The 16,923-nt window shown below is 41.8% G+C and overlaps 1 protein-coding gene across 1 annotated transcript in view; it reads right to left on the reverse strand.

Moving 5' to 3' along the window:
* Positions 1 to 8,765, reverse strand: part of LOC143767834 (5-hydroxytryptamine receptor 3A-like) — a 33,890-nt gene extending 25,125 nt beyond the window's left edge. The window contains exons 1-5 of the mRNA XM_077256355.1: positions 8,629 to 8,765; positions 8,438 to 8,482; positions 7,671 to 7,780; positions 564 to 733; positions 179 to 336 (exon numbers count right to left, since the gene is read on the reverse strand). Of these exons, the coding sequence (XP_077112470.1) occupies positions 179 to 336; positions 564 to 733; positions 7,671 to 7,780; positions 8,438 to 8,467 (468 nt within the window). The 5' untranslated portion in view covers positions 8,468 to 8,482; positions 8,629 to 8,765. The remainder of the gene's footprint in view (positions 1 to 178; positions 337 to 563; positions 734 to 7,670; positions 7,781 to 8,437; positions 8,483 to 8,628) is intronic.
* Between the last annotated feature and the right edge of the window lie 8,158 nt (positions 8,766 to 16,923).

Below are 16,923 nucleotides of genomic sequence, written 5' to 3' on the forward strand. Positions count from 1 at the left end.
TTTTATTTTTCAGAAGAATTTTTATAGCAACGACTATACATAAATGTATGGAAATTAATGCAATCTAAAAAAAAAATTACAAAAAACACAAGTAATCAAAAAAATGTAGGGTATTGAAGATTTTTGCACATTGGTGCCCATAGCGTAAATAAATGAGAAACCATTAGCGTCAACTCACATAGACTTCTAGCAAACCAAACTTGTCCCAATGGTTATCTACTAATAAGTAACTGAAATCGATACCAAGAAGTTCCCATTCTCCGGCTTTGTAAAATTTTGGAAAATCCGCTCTTATAGCCTCCCATTTTCTCCACATGGACACATTTATATGTTCGACTAGAAACAGAAGAAAATATGCACAACTCATATGAAAGAACGATTTGCTAATTTTGTAGATGTACCGTCACAAGATTTCATCCTTAAAAAAACAGATCCTACCGCTCCGTAAACCTCGAACATACACAAATGTCTATAATACCCCAGCAGCCATCCGTTTGGTTGGGCAGATAAGAGCAGAAATACATGTGTCGATGGACTTCCTGAAGACATAGACCATAACTTACCTGCGTGGAGTTGGCTTTGAAAGCTCAAAGTGCAATTGTGCTGATCAAAAGGGAAATAGTAGATGGAGAACCTGCACATTGCTGTCAATCTAAAAGCTTTTTGGTAATTTACGAGTCCTGTGTAATTTACGTAGACAAAATTATGTTCTGTGGCTTTTTCCGACTCCAAACTGTAGGAACAGAAGACTCGTTATTAGGGAGATAATAATACGTCAGCTGGAAATGGTGAAATGTACATTATCTTCCTATAGTTTCGTTATTCCTGGAGCCAAGCGTAGATGCTCCAGTCCTGTTGCTGGGGAGTAATGGTGGAACCACACATGGAGACGGCAATGTCGGGCAAAGGTAGGATTAGAGGGAGGAAACACAAGGAGTTCAGTTTTTGACAGGTTCAGTTTCAGATAGAGGGAGGACATGATGTTGGAGACAACGGTAAGACAATCACTGGTGTTTTCTACAAAGGCCGGCGTGATATCAGGAGTACAGTCATGGCCAAAAGTTTTGAGAATGACACCAAAATTATATTTTCACATGATCTGCTGCCCTCTGGTTTTTATTAGTGTTTGTCTGATGTTTATGTCACATACAGAAATATAATTGCAATCATATTATGAGTACCAATAGGTTATATTGACAGTTAGAATGAGTTAATGCAGCAAGTCAATATTTGCAGTGTTGACCCTTCTTCAAGACCTCTGCAATTCTCCCTGGCATGCTCTCAATCAACTTCTGGACCAAATCCTGACTGATAGCAGTCCATTCTTGCATAATCAATGCTTGCATTTTGCCAGAATTTGTTGTTTTTTGTTTGTCCACCCGTCTCTTGATGATTGACCACAAGTTCTCAATGTGATTAAGATCTGGGGAGTTTCCAGGCCATGGACCCAAAATCTCTATGTTTTGTTCCATGAGCCATTTAGTTATCACCTTTGCTTTATGGCAAGGTGCTCCATCATGCTGGAAAAGGCATTGTTGGGCGCCAAACTGCTCTTGGATGGTTGGGAGAAGTTGCTCTTGGAGGACATTCTGGTACCATTCTTTATTCATGGCTGTGTTTTTAGGCAAGACTGTGAGTGAGCCGATTCCCTTGGCTGAGAAGCAACCCCACACATGAATGGTTTCAGGATGCTTTACAGTTGGCATGAGACAAGACTGGTGGTAGCGCTCACCTCTTCTTCTCCGAATAAGCTGTTTTCCAGATGTCCCAAACAATTGAAAAGGGGATTCATCAGAGAAAATGACTTTGCCCCAGTCCTCAGCAGTCCACTCCCTGTACCTTTTGCAGAATATCAGTCGGTCCCTGATGTTTTTCCTGGAGAGAAGTGGCTTCTTTGCTGCCCTCCTTGAAACCAGGCCTTGCTCAAAGTGTCTCCGCCTCACAGTGCGTGCAGAAGCACTCACACCAGCCTGCTGCCATTCCTGAGCAAGCTCGGCACTGCTGGTGGTCCGATCCCGCAGCTGAAACAGTTTTAACATACGGTCCTGGCGCTTGCTGGTCTTTCTTGGGCGCCCTGGAGCCTTTTTGACAACAATGGAAGCTCTCTCCTTGAAGTTCTTGATGATGCGATAGATGGTTGACTGAGGTGCAACCTTTGTAGCTGCGATACTCTTCCCTGTTAGGCCATTTTTGTGCAGTGCAATGATGGCTGCACATGTTTCTTTAGAGATAACCATGGTTAACTGAAGAGAAACAATGATACCAAGCACCAGCCTCCTTTTAAAGTGTCCAGTGATGTCATTCTTACTTAATCATGACTGATTGATCGCCAGCCCTGTCCTCATCAACACCCACACCTGTGTTAATGGATCAATCACTAAAACGATGTTAGCTGCTCCTTTTAAGGCAGGACTGCAATGATGTTGAAATGTGTTTTGGGGGTTAAAGTCCATTTTCTGGGCAAATATTGACTTTGCAAGTACAGTAATTGCTGTTAAGCTGATCACTCTGACATTCAGGAGAATATGCAAATTGCCATTAGAAAAAATGAAGCAGTAGACTTTGGAAAAATTAATATTTGTCTCATTCTCAAAATTTTTGTCCATGACTGTAGAGGTGTATAATTGGGTGTCATCGGCATAGAGATCTTCTCTTGTGTGTCTTGTATGTGTTGTTTTATACATTTTAAAGATATATTAAATGTTAGGTTTTAATAATCCTCATTCTTGCCTATATTACAACTTCATTTTTAATTGTTCTTTCTAATATTGTTTTCTATGAAAGATTTTATAGGGGTATTCCCATCTGGAACAGGAATGTCTGTTAGATGTGGGTCCCAAACAGTTTCAGAACTCCCATAGAAATTGATGAAGAGAGCCATGGATGGGTGGTGGACACCTCTCCAATGCTGACCGCACATGATGGTGCAGCGCCCCAGAGTCCTGGTCGTTGCAGTACTGTCGCTCTTCCACCAGGGGGAGTGATATTACGTCTGATTGTACTAAAGGAGTTCACCTGACCAGGTATCACAAGTCACACACTACACTTCACACTCCAGTCCACCAGGGGGAGCCTTGCCTCTATCTATTAGGGCACTCCTCACACTCGGGTAAAACTGGTGGGATGGATAGGAAGTTAGTCAGAAGCTGCCTGGGTTTGACCCAGAGAGGACCTGTCAGGCAGACAGGGGGAGAAGGAGGAACATCTGAGCTGCAGACAGAGGGTCCCTGTCAGGGGTGGGATCCTGACAGAGGCAAAGCAAGAGGTAGAACGTTACGGAGCTGCGCCTGCACCTATTGCGGCAGCATCCTAAGAAAGGACATGAAGAGAAGTGTATTGTGGAGAGTGAGAAATGAAGTCACAGCACAAGGAGATAATACCGGGAGGAGTTCTGCCCCAAGATCGGCAGCCTCCTTCTGAGGCGCGTAGCCGGTGGCCGGAACACCGAGGGAGTAATTGACTCTACGTATTACTTCAGAGACCGGCAGGACAGTCAATTCCAAGTTGGTTGCCCGACCTTAATACCTAAGAAGACACGGAGGCAAATTGTGGGAGAGGGGCATCACTAGGGTCCCTATAAATAAGCTCCAGGCCTACCCCGTCATACGGGTTGTCCTATCCATACCATCTGGGGGACAGAGAGAGAAGATCAGAAACATTCACAAAAGTTGTGAGGACTATCCCGTGATGCTCAGCAGGGAGGTACTGCAACACACAGGCGCTAGTAGGAAGGCTACTGATTTCCACCTGGATAAGGGGACTCTGGATGTGCCTTTGGACCGGCCGGACTCTGCCTGCCCTGTGAACGGTACTCTGGACTGTGGACCCTGAAGTCTTCAATAAAAGGTAAAGAGACTGCAACCTTTGTGTCCTCGTTATTCATTGCGCCTTACAACGTCCACCATCACCACCTACACATCTGGGAAGCCCTGGGGACATACTTCACCTGTGGGAAGGTATACCATCTAGCTGCCATTCCATTACCCTAGCGGACCCCTAGCAGCGTCGGTCACCCTGACCGAATACCACAGGTGGCGTCACGAACACCAGACAAACTACTCCTTTAATTGGACGCCCCTCAGAAGGGCCACGGACCGGGTCGGGCCACCGTGACATCCCCAGAACCAAGAGAGAAGGACCCGATACCGAGTATCCCATTGCCCTTACGCGTGGGGGCGCTTCAATGGAGGCTCCATTCTCAAGATATGTGCAGGTCCCAGACATTTATAGAACATTCATATGTGATAAATGTCTCAGATGTGACAATTCCTTTTATTAATTGATGATTAATCCCATCCTACACCAGGATATACAATCATGGTCAGGAGAACACCGTATGCACTAATAGGGAAGGTGCTCAAGTAGGTTCCCACACCATATACAAATAAGAAGAATACTTGGCACTCAACTTTGGAGGATTTTTTTGTATTTTAATGCAGTCAGAAATCAAAAAACTTTTCGGCCTGGTTTGGCCTTCATCAGTTACAGACTGCACTGTATGTGCGTAGTATTGTCTGATATAGTCAGAAAGTTGTCAAAAGAATCACTTTAAATGAGCGATGTGGTACAGAGGACTGTCAGTGTCCAAGATTAAACACTGCCGGCTGGTCCTGTGATCAGAGCAACGTGGTATCTACCCTTAGTCAGCTGTACCACATCGCTCATTTAAAGCGATTCTTTTGACCACTTTCCGACTCACTATATCGGACAAGACTACGCACATACAGTGCAGTCTGTAACTGATGAAGGCCAAACCAGGCCGAAACGTTTTGATATCTGACTGCATTAAAATACAAAAAAAATCCTCCAAAGTTGAGTGCCAAGTATTCTTCTTATACAATCATGGTCAAACGTGTAGGCACCCTTGAAATTGTTCCAGAAAATGAAGTTTTTCTCCCAGAAAATGTTTGCATTTGCACATGTTTTGCTATATACATGTCTATTTCCCATGTGTGTATGGCACAACACAAAAAACAGAGGAAAAAAGGCAAATTAGACATAATGTCACACAAAAACCCCAAAATGCAATTGACAAAATTGTTGGCACCTTTCCAAAATTGTAGGTAAACAACTTTGTTTCTAGCATGTGATGTTCGTTCAAACTCACCTGTGGCAAGTAACAGGTGTTGGCAATATGAAAATCACAACTGAAAGCAGATAAAAAGGGAGAAGTTGTTTTCTTTTCATTGTGTGTCTGTGTGCGTCACACTAAACATGGAGAACAGAAAGAGGAAAAGAGAACTGTCTGAGGACTTGAGATCCAAAATTGTTGAACAATATCAGCAATCTCACGGTTACAAGTCTACTTAATTATCTGGAACAATTTCAAGGGTACTAACACTTTCAGCCATGATTGCACATCTACGTAATGCATATATATTTGTCAACTTGTCAAAACACTCCTATGGAAGAACAAGAAGTGCAACACATAAAGTGACATCACAGTTCTTTCCATAAACCTGCACCTTTTCTAAGCCCCACCTTTTCCCATGTCATGTATCCACACTATAAATGTGTGTCTAGATGCTGAGACTCAGTCTGATGACTCATGGTCTCATCACCAACACAAAAAAAACCCAAAAATGGTGCATTCTTGAGGCTTCCAGTGGGTCCAGAAAATTTGTCAACTCTTCCGGGAGTCTGGGAGACTTCCCCTTATTCCTGGAGCCCTCCACATGTTCAGGAGATTGACAAGTATGATGAAGAAGTTTCTAGTGACTTCCCAAACTTTTACGAACTGTGACTGCTTGGCATGACCAGAACAGAACAGACGTAAAATCACCACATATTATTAAGGTATCGGACATCTTCACCAGAATTTACTGATTATGATATTGTCATGCTGTGACTATTCATGATTAGGGAAAGGGGCCCTTAACATTCCTAGAACTGGGGCTCTAACTATCCCTGCTCCTAAAGGTACCTCTAAAGGTGAGGAGGTTTGGGCCTCCTGTTATTTCCTAAGCTGTTCCCTACACCTTCCCCAGGAGGACCGGGACAGAAATGCTAGTGTATCAACCCGTAACACAGACAAGGATAACAGAGAGAAACAAACATATAAACACTTACCAAAGGTAGAGAGGTATATAGGGAAGGATAGGAATGTACCAACCAAATGGGAATAGGACAATGAGGAAAGCATACATCCAAAAACAGCACGCAACAATCTCCAGTATCAACAACGATCTCCAGTACAGCACAGCAACTCCAAGAAGCTAGGAAGTAAAGCTTTCACTAGCAGGGAAGAGAAGGTGTGACCAGATTTTATAAGGAAAGGATATGACCAGGTCAGGAACAGCTGCGAGATGGAGCTTCACATTTCTAACCAGCATAGAAAGGGTCTTTAACCTCTTCAGCACTAAAGGAAACTAAATCCATTTAATATCAAACAGAAACAGACCGGATAAATGGAAGACCTGCAATTCACAATACCTAGTGATTTTCTCACCCCACATATCCCAGGGGGATGTGACCTGCTCGTGACAGATATATTGTGCAGTTATTTTTTACCTATAGAGATATTCCACAATTCGTGGCAGCCATATGTTCTATCAATATCCATCATTGTCACCGCTCTGCTGTCCAGAATCCCAGAGTGCCTATCAGCCATTATCCTCCTTCTTCTCCTCTCGCTTCCTCAAACTCAATGTGGACAATTCTGAACTCATCATCTTTCCTCCATCTCATAGATCTTCCTTACCTGACCTATCTATCGCAATCAATGACATCATGCTTTCCCCCGTACCGGAAGTCCGCTGCCTCAGAGTAACCTTCGACTCTGCCCTGTCCTTCAAACCGCACATTCAAGCTCTTTCCACCTCCTGTCGCCTCCAGCTCAAAAATATCTCCAGAATCCGTTCTTTCCTCAACTGTCAATCTATTTAAATGCTTGTGCATGCCCTCATCATCTCCCGCCTTGACTACTGCAACATCCTTTTCTGTGGCCTCCCTGCTAACACCCTTGCACCTTTCCAGTCCATCCCTAACTCTGCTGCCCAACTAATTCATCTCTCTCCTCGCTACTCCTCTGCTTCCTCCCTCTGCAAATCTCTTCACTGGCTCCCACTCCCTCAGCGTATCCAGTTCAAATTACTAATACTGACCTACAAAGCCATCCATAACCTGTCTCCTCCATATATCTCTGAACTAATCTCCCGATATCTTCCCTCATGTAATCTCCGGTCCTCCCAAGACCTCCTTCTCTCCTCCACACTTATTCGCTTCTCACCCAACCGCCTCCAAGACTTCTCCCGAATATCCCCCATCCTCTGGAATTCTTTGCCCCAACACGTCCAACTATCAACAACATTCGGATCCTTCAGACAGAACCTGAAAACCCACCTCTTCAGGAAAGCCTACAGCCTGCACTGACCCCGCTGCCTCCTCATCACTACCGGAGCTACCGCCTCACCAGCACCGGAGCTCCTGCAACCCTCAACCTATTGTCTCCTTCCCCAGAATCCTGTAGAATGTAAGCCCACAAGGGCAGGGTCCTCGCCCCTCTATATCAGTCTGTCATTGTTAGTTTGCTTACTGTAAGTGATATCTGTAACTTGTATGTAACCCCTTCTCATGTGCAGCACCATGGAATCAATGGTGCTATATAAATAAATAATAATAAATAAATAATAATAATAATAATAATAATAATAGTTAATATTTATACTCACTACTCATTGATTTGTACATCCGGCATCCATATTTCCCCAGTAGGAAAAGACAGGAGAGAAATATTGTCATACTCCATTGGATCCCATGTTAGAAATTCATCTGTCCAGAACTAATGAGAAAGAAGCATTAAATATTATTTCTGTAGTCAATAACCATCTATCTAAAGCTATTGTGCATATAGTCAATGGCCACAAGCTTAAGATACAGTAGTATAAATTACATAGATATACTGTTATTACAAAAAGAGCATTTAATGAAATAATACAAAAGTAACTATCATGCTGATTTTTTTTTTTTTTTAAGTGCAGAAAAAAAGCAGCATAAGAATGAGATTAAGTTAAAAAACTCATTAACTTTGCTGCGGATTTTGTGCATGTAAAATCCGCATCAGTTAAGGAGATTAAAGATTCCTACAAGTTTGGAAAAATATGGCAGAGTTCCTCTAGGAACAGTGCCACACCTGTCTGCAGGTCATGAGTGGTATTGCACCTCTGTTCTATATAGAAATGAATCTAAGAGGAAATCAATGTTACTAATCTACAGGATTTATAGCCTATTCATAGATGATGGTGTCCCCATTAGTGATGGACCCTCCACCTCGGACCACCAGAAATGTCATAGCTGTTTAGGAAACTTTTCTAGACTTGGCAGGGGTTAAACAGCTTCTTCTTTCACCTATTTCCGGCCTTTAACCCATAAAAAAAAATAGACATCCCCTTTAAGTGTAATTTAACTATTCATTTGGCTAATGCTTTGGATTTCTTACCCTATTATACACAAGGTATATTGACAGCATCTGATCCTTCTCGTCCTGCAGAGGGGAAAAAAGAACATAACGAGAATTAAAGTTGGTCAGTCTTTCTGTAAATGTCTTTATTGAACATGACAGTTCTGTTCATCTTCATAGATGGATATTGTCAGACGGAGCTTGTAAAAATGAGCACGTTTTTAATTTACCGCTTATTAAAACGTTCAGCCGTTCTTAAAATATTAACACTTCTCTTCTGTTTATCACTCGTTGCCTAGGAGACCGACCACCGCTGGTGTCTTGCTTGTAAGCACTGCACAGGACCTGGCCAGGATTAAAAGGTAACAGTGCACTCCAGCGATCCTGCTCAGCTTCAAAATAGCGCTTACAAACTCGATAGAAAAGACCATGTAAGTGCTGCACATAATGTGCTGTCTAGCAGCTGTGGTCGGTCTCCAAGGCAACGAGCTGTAAACAAAGGAAAGGTCAATATCTCAAGAACGGTTGACATTTTTAATTAGCAGTAATTTGCAGTCATGCTTGATGTTACAAGAACTATCTGACAGTAGCCATCTATGAAGATGGGAATAAATACATTTGTGGGCAGTGTCCAGTTGGAGGTGTCCATCTCACAATGCAGGATGGGAACTGTGAGACCCTCATTTTGGAGAAAGATGTGCAACATTTGAAGGGGGACATTTTTTTTTTCTTAAATCCGAGAATTTAGAGCTAAAAATATTTTTTTTACAATTGGGTTTCTTAAAATATTTTTCACCATTTAGGTTTTTACAGGTTTTTTTTTTGTAAAAAAAAAGGCAGATAAAAGAATTAAAAACTCCCCACCAGACTGTTATAATGGTATCACTGACAGATTCCCAGTTAACTCATTCTGCAGCCAGCAATAGAAACTGCAACATAGAGTCTGTAGAAAGCAAATGATACAAAATTCTTAAAGAAACCCAAATGCAAAAATGATTAGCCCTGATTATATATATTTAACTGAAAGTGGATTAGCAGATCTGGGTAGTGCTTCCTAGGATGTAGGAGATCCGAAGGAGATTCAGTAAAAAATGTAGGAGCTGAAGCATGAATTTTTTTTGCACAACGTCAATCATCGTAATTTACCAATCAATGAGCTGCATCCTGTTCCATCTGTAAGAAGGTGACCGCTGCAGCCAATCATTGTTGTGTATCAGGCTAAATTCAAGGTACAGTACTAGAATAAAAGTTGCATAGAAAGAAATCAAGAATATCTGAACATACCACTCCGAGAATAGCGTATAAGGTAATGTCGATATACACCATCGTGCCTTGTTTCCAGTTCTTTACCGGCCTGAGATTCTTTTCATATCCATCCAGTAGAGAGTGTAATAGTCGTACCTGCGTTAGATTTTTATGTTTGGTACTTTCGTACTTGACTTTTACGTTGGCTCCTGCTAGAAAGACATAAAGTAGTAATAAACAGGTGAAAGTGTAATATTTCTTTTTCTTACAACAACCATTTCATTGTGGACATGCTGTGATGATATCCACCAAGATGTCAGCTCGAAAAAAGAATCGTAGAGTGCAGAAAAATAAGCACATCCTTACCTCGAGGAGTCGGTAGGTCATCTACTATGTCAAGTACTAAAATTTCTACGGTGTAAAATATCCTAATTAGATCGTAATAATAACATGATGGCTCCCCTTACATGTAATACAGGAGTGCAGTGCAGTAAATGTAGGAAGGGAACACTTCTGTACAGTACATATAGTGCTGGTAGAGACCAGTATATAATTTGCAGTTCAGGGAGAGAACATTACATTATATGTACCACTGGTAGAGAGTACAGTACATGCAATATGGCTACAGGCCAGAACAGGCCCTTTACTACAGGTACTCAGTAGCAAGTACTCGTAACATAGGTAGAGAGCATAACAGTACATGTAGTACAGGTAGAGAATGGAACAGAAGCTGTAGTAAAGGTAGACAGCAGGAAACTACATGTAGTACAAGTAGATAGCAGAATTATATGTGTAATGTAGGTAGAAAGCAGTACAGTACATGTAATACAGGTAAGAGCAGTATATGTAATGCAAGAAGAGAGGTACAGAACATGCACTACAGGTAGAGAGTAGTATAATACATGTAAAATAGAGAACAGTACAGTACATATACTATAGGTAGAGAACAGTACAGTATATGTATTACAGGTAGCGAGTGGTACAGTACATAAAACACAGGTAGAGAGCACTACAGTATGTGTAATACAGGTAGAGAGTAGTACAGTACATATAGTACAGGTGAAGAGCAAGATGGTACATGCAGAACAGGTAGATACGAGTACAGTACCTATAATACAGGTAGATACAAGTACAGTACCTATAGTACAGGTAGATACGAGTACAGTACCTATAATACAGGTAGATACGAGTACAGTACCTATAGTACAGGTAGATACGCGTACAGTACCCATAGTACAGGTAGATACGAGTACAGTACCTATAGTACAGGTAGATACGTGTACAGTACCTATAGTACAGGTAGATACGAGTACAGTACCTATAGTACAGGTAGATATGAGTATAGTACCTATAGTACAGGTAGATATGAGTATAGTACCTATAGTACAGGTAGATACGTGTACAGTACCTATAGTACAGGTAGATACGAGTACAGTACCTATAGTACAGGTAGATATGAGTATAGTACCTATAGTACAGGTAGATATGAGTATAGTACCTATAGTACAGGTAGATACGAGTACACTACCTATAGTACAGGTAGATACGAGTACAGAACCTATAGTACAGGTAGATATGAGTATAGTACCTATAGTACAGGTAGATATGAGTATAGTACCTATAGTACAGGTAGATATGAGTACAGTACCTATAGTACAGGTAGATACCAGTACAGTACATATAGTAAAGGTAGATACCAGTACAGTACCTATAGTACAGGTAGATACGAGTATAGTACATATAGTACAGGTAGATACGAGTACAGTTCCTATAGTACAGGTAGATACGAGTACAGTACCTATAGTACAGGTAGATACGAGTACAGTACCTATAGTACAGGTAGATATGAGTATAGTACCTATAGTACAGGTAGATATGAGTATAGTACCTATAGTACAGGTAGATACGAGTACAGTACATATAGTACAGGTAGATACGAGTACAGTACATATAGTACAGGTAGATACGAGTACAGTACCTATAGTACAGGTAGATATGAGTACAGTACCTATAGTACAGGTAGATACGAGTATAGTACATATAGTACAGGTAGATTCGAGTACAGTACCTATAGTACAGGTAGATATGAGTACAGTACCTATAGTACAGGTAGATACGAGTACAGTACCTATAGTACAGGTAGATACGAGTACAGTACCTATAGTACAGGTAGATACGAGTACAGTACCTATAGTACAGGTAGATACGAGTACAGTACATATAGTACAGGTAGATACGAGTACAGTACCTATAGTACAGGTAGATACGAGTACAGTACCTATAGTACAGGTAGATACGAGTACAGTACCTATAGTACAGGTAGATATGAGTATAGTACCTATAGTACAGGTAGATACGAGTACAGAACCTATAGTACAGGTAGATATGAGTATAGTACCTATAGTACAGGTAGATATGAGTATAGTACCTATAGTACAGGTAGATACGAGTACAGTAGAAACAATAGTAGTGGAACGCCAAAGCACTCACCAGTCTCGCAGTTTAGAAATGCTTTATTGCTTCATACATAAATCATCTTCACGGCACACAGGGAGGACGGATAAAGTGCAGGAGTGCTACGGACAAGACGACGGCCGTTTCGCGCCCAGTAACAGCGCTTCAACGGGTCTAAGTCAGGGAGGAAATGACGCCAGTATACATAGGTGAGTATAATCAATAACCACCTGTGTCAAATTCCCACCTGACCAACGAAAAGTGCATAGTGTGATTTTGTGTACCTAATAATTTTGATTTCGTTTCTTTCCAAATTGATTTATTTAAAGCCACCAGAAAAATGCACCTGTATAAATTCTTTAAATCCAATACGATGACATCAGCATCCCTAGAAGGAGAACGTCCCTGCAAGGTAGGACCTCTGGGTTTTATGGCGAATGCTCAGGAAGATGTTTTGGCTGATGTATTTGAGGATGCCAGATGTCTACTCAGTCTGAATAATCCGGCAATAGATGATGAGATATCTATACACCAGGATAATACTCCGTTTTTAGGTGGTGTTCCCTCTTCCTTCATGCCCCCTACTTCTCCGGGCAACATGATTGATCTATTTGAAACTCTTGTCTTAAAAGACATGGAAGCCTTAGTATACAAACAGGCTCCTTCTAATTTAACTTCTGAAGAATCTAAGGCCCTGAAAGATATGGCAGGTTGGAGTGATGTTATCTTCCGCCCTGCTGATAAGGGCGGCAAGACTGTCCTGTTGCCCAGAGAAGTTTACATAGCTGAAGCTGTACGGCAATTATCAGACAATTCTATATATTCGAAGTTACAAAGCGACCCTACCATAAAATTTAAGGGGGAATTATGCACCTTTCTTAGGAAGGCAGTGGAAAATGGAATCATTTCCCAAAGGAAAGCTGAGAAGTTGCTTCCCAGCTTTCCGACTAAACCTCATTGGTACTACCTTCCCAAAATCCACAAATCTCTCACATCTCCCCCAGGGAGACCTATCGTAGCGGGTATAGGTTCTCTCACAGAACCTTTATCCCAATACATAGATTGGCTCCTACGCCCTTTGCTGGTTAATGTCCCGTCTTACATCAAGGACACAAATTCTTTCCTGAGCCTAATACAGGGTTTCGAGTGGCGGCCGGGGCTCTCCATGGCTTCCATTGATGTGGTCAGCCTATATACCAATATCCCTCAGAGACTTGGAGTAGACACCATAAGACGCATTCTGCGCACTACTGACAAAAGCCAGGGATATATTGATTTTGTGTGTGAGGGTTTAGACTTCATACTCACACACAATGTCTTTACTTTTGCAGATAATTGGTATAGGCAGACCACCGGGACTGCCATGGGGACCCCGGTCGCATGCACGTTCGCGAACCTGTATATGGCTGTTTTCGAGGAGGATTATTTTTATTCGGGCAAAAATGGTTTCTTGAAACACATCCAATTTTTTGTGAGATTTGTGGATGATCTATTTGTGATATGGGATGGTACAGAAACTGAATTTGTTTCTTTTGTTACCTATCTTAATGATTGCAATACGATGGGTTTGTCATTTACCTATAACTTCGGGGGGTCTAGTCTTGATTTTTTAGACGTTTCGGTTGAAGCGTCAATGGATGGTTTAAGGACCTCTGTCTTTAGAAAACCAACTGCGGTTAATTCACTTTTACACTACAAGAGTTTTCATCCTTACCACACTAAGAGGTCTTTGCCGTACAGCCAGCTAGTAAGGACTCGTCGCACCAATAATACACAGGAGGGCTATAACAAACAATCCATGGAGCTCCTAAATAGATTTTCAGAAAGAGGGTACCCCCAGCATTTACTGGAGTCAGCGGTGAGTCGCGTCGAGGCCGGTACGTCGTCCCCCTCTCCCCAGACCTCTGCCGGCCCCGGACAGCGATTCACTTTTTGTTTTCAATATAGCCCACTAGACCGGGAGGTGAGATCCGTGATCCGTAAACACTGGCATGTCCTGGAAAGAGATAGAGAACTTGCAGACAAAACCACAGGGGGCCCATTAGTCTCTACGAGACGAAGTACTCGTCTTAGAGACATTTTGGTTCAGAATCGACTAACCAATAATCATGGTACTTGGCTGGAACGTTCTGTCCCCAAAGGCAACTTTCGTTGCGGCCACTGTCGATATTGTCGGTTTCACACTACAGGCCAAATTATCAACATCGGCCCCGTTACACATACTGTGCAGCAATTCATCTCCTGCAAGACAGATTATGTAGTTTACGTTCTGTTCTGTCCTTGCAGGAGATTTTACATCGGTAAAACCATCCGTAAATTACATATACGGTTCAGAGAACATCTGAAATCGATTTCATCAGGGAAAGGTGTCCCCAGACTTATCCAGCACGTTAAAGAGCAACATGGTGGAAACCCTGAGGTGTTAACCTTTGCAGGGGTGGAAAGAGTTTCACTCCCAATTCAGGGAGGCGATCTCCATAAAATATTATTGTGCACTGAGGCCAAATGGATCATGCGCACCCGAGCCATGGGCCCAGCTGGGATGAATGATAGGATAGACATGTCCATTTTTCTGTGAGGCTTTTTTGATACAAGGAGACACTTACTCCTTTTATGGTGTTATTCTTTCCTCTTTGTATATATTTGTTTGTGTTATGTTTTTTCGCTGGTGTTGTTTCGCTTTTAAGCAGTCATGTTTTGCAATAGTGATTTATATATTGTGGATGTCTTTCTTTCCTCAACAGAGTCTTTTGAGACGTTTGAACGTCATATATATAAAAAAGAGAAAACAACAAAACAGAAAAAAGAAAAAAGACGCTTCACATGATGTTTATATGCTTGACTATTGGCGTTGCATGAGAGAGATATAGACTCGGATATGGTCTGATTCTGATATTTAACTTATTTCCCCGTAGACATTTATATATGTTCTTTGATACACTTTTGTGCTGTAGACATGGTTTTACTTTGTTTTTAATCACACTATGCACTTTTCGTTGGTCAGGTGGGAATTTGACACAGGTGGTTATTGATTATACTCACCTATGTATACTGGCGTCATTTCCTCCCTGACTTAGACCCGTTGAAGCGCTGTTACTGGGCGCGAAACGGCCGTCGTCTTGTCCGTAGCACTCCTGCACTTTATCCGTCCTCCCTGTGTGCCGTGAAGATGATTTATGTATGAAGCAATAAAGCATTTCTAAACTGCGAGACTGGTGAGTGCTTTGGCGTTCCACTACTATTGTTTCTACGATGGATTACTTGTTTCCACGCTAGCACCTCCGGTCTCTTGCCATATATTTTGGTATCTTCTGACACATTCCATATTGCTGTGCTTTTATGTCAAGTTGAGCTGTGCTGCTCCTGTTTCTGTTTATTCTCCTGCTACATTGTTGATATAAGCACGCACGCTCCTTCTGAAGCCAGCGTGGTTTTTTAGACTGTCAGTTTAATTGTGCGTTAAACACACATCATGGAACCAGAATCGGCACCTGTGAGAGGCAGTTTACAAGCCGGCCGGGAGGACGCTATAAATTATTTTAATGAGTGCGAACAAACGGACGAAGTGCACATGCTCAGCACAAAGTCTTTGGAACATAAATTAATCAATCTCTCGGAGAGAGAGATAAGACTGTTTTGGACGAATAACTCGCTACAGTCCTATGTGGACAATAAGCGGGTTCCTAGAGGTCTACGTGTTTGGAAAGATATCTCTCACCACAGTGGTGATGCATCGTTCAAAAATGAATGGGAACAGATCATGTTGAAATGTTCTGAGGATTTATTAAAACTGGTATTAAAATCTAACATGCAAAATTATGAATCACTCAATGCAGACATTCTGAAAACACAAACCGAGTTGCGCACTAGACTGTCTGATATCCAATGGACTGCCTTTAACAAAAAATTGGACTCGAGGCTTATTTTAATACAAGCCGATACCAAACAGAGGAAAAGGGACAAGTTTGTGCGGGACAAAAACGACTATGAGTCCGGCAATGTATTTACCTGGGGGAAAATGTTAAGAGAAAATCGCATTAGACAAACCCCAGGGGTTAACACCAGACAACGGAAACGAAATCAGAATAAGAAGAGAAATTCTTTTCAACAAAGTAAGAGAGACTACTTAACTACCGAGTCGGACTCAAGTTTAAGTGATGGTACTTCCATGAATCCTGAATCCTCGGAAGACGTTTCTCTTGATAATCAGACTATCACCCCGGTCCCTTTAGGAGGAAGACACGGAGGGGCAAACGGAAATCCCGGTCCAGAATGGCGACGCAAGAGAAAATGGGTATCGTGGAGACAGGAACGTTATTAAACACCTCTGATGACGACTTGGTGGTTAATCTGACGCCTCGGGTGTTAGACTCTGTCCAATTGTCTTTACTAGCTAAAGGCTTGAATTTTTGTGTACCTAATAATTTTGATTTCGTTTCTTTCCAAATTGATTTATTTAAAGCCACCAGAAAAATGCACCTGTATAAATTCTTTAAATCCAATACGATGACATCAGCATCCCTAGAAGGAGAACGTCCCTGCAAGGTAGGACCTCTGGGTTTTATGGCGAATGCTCAGGAAGATGTTTTGGCTGATGTATTTGAGGATGCCAGATGTCTACTCAGTCTGAATAATCCGGCAATAGATGATGAGATATCTATACACCAGGATAATACTCCGTTTTTAGGTGGTGTTCCCTCTTCCTTCATGCCCCCTACTTCTCCGGGCAACATGATTGATCTATTTGAAACTCTTGTCTTAAAAGACATGGAAGCCTTAGTATACAAACAGGCTCCTTCTAATTTAACTTCTGAAGAATCTAAGGC

This window comes from Ranitomeya variabilis, chromosome 4, assembly GCF_051348905.1.
Source record: "Ranitomeya variabilis isolate aRanVar5 chromosome 4, aRanVar5.hap1, whole genome shotgun sequence".
Taxonomy (NCBI): domain Eukaryota; kingdom Metazoa; phylum Chordata; class Amphibia; order Anura; family Dendrobatidae; genus Ranitomeya; species Ranitomeya variabilis.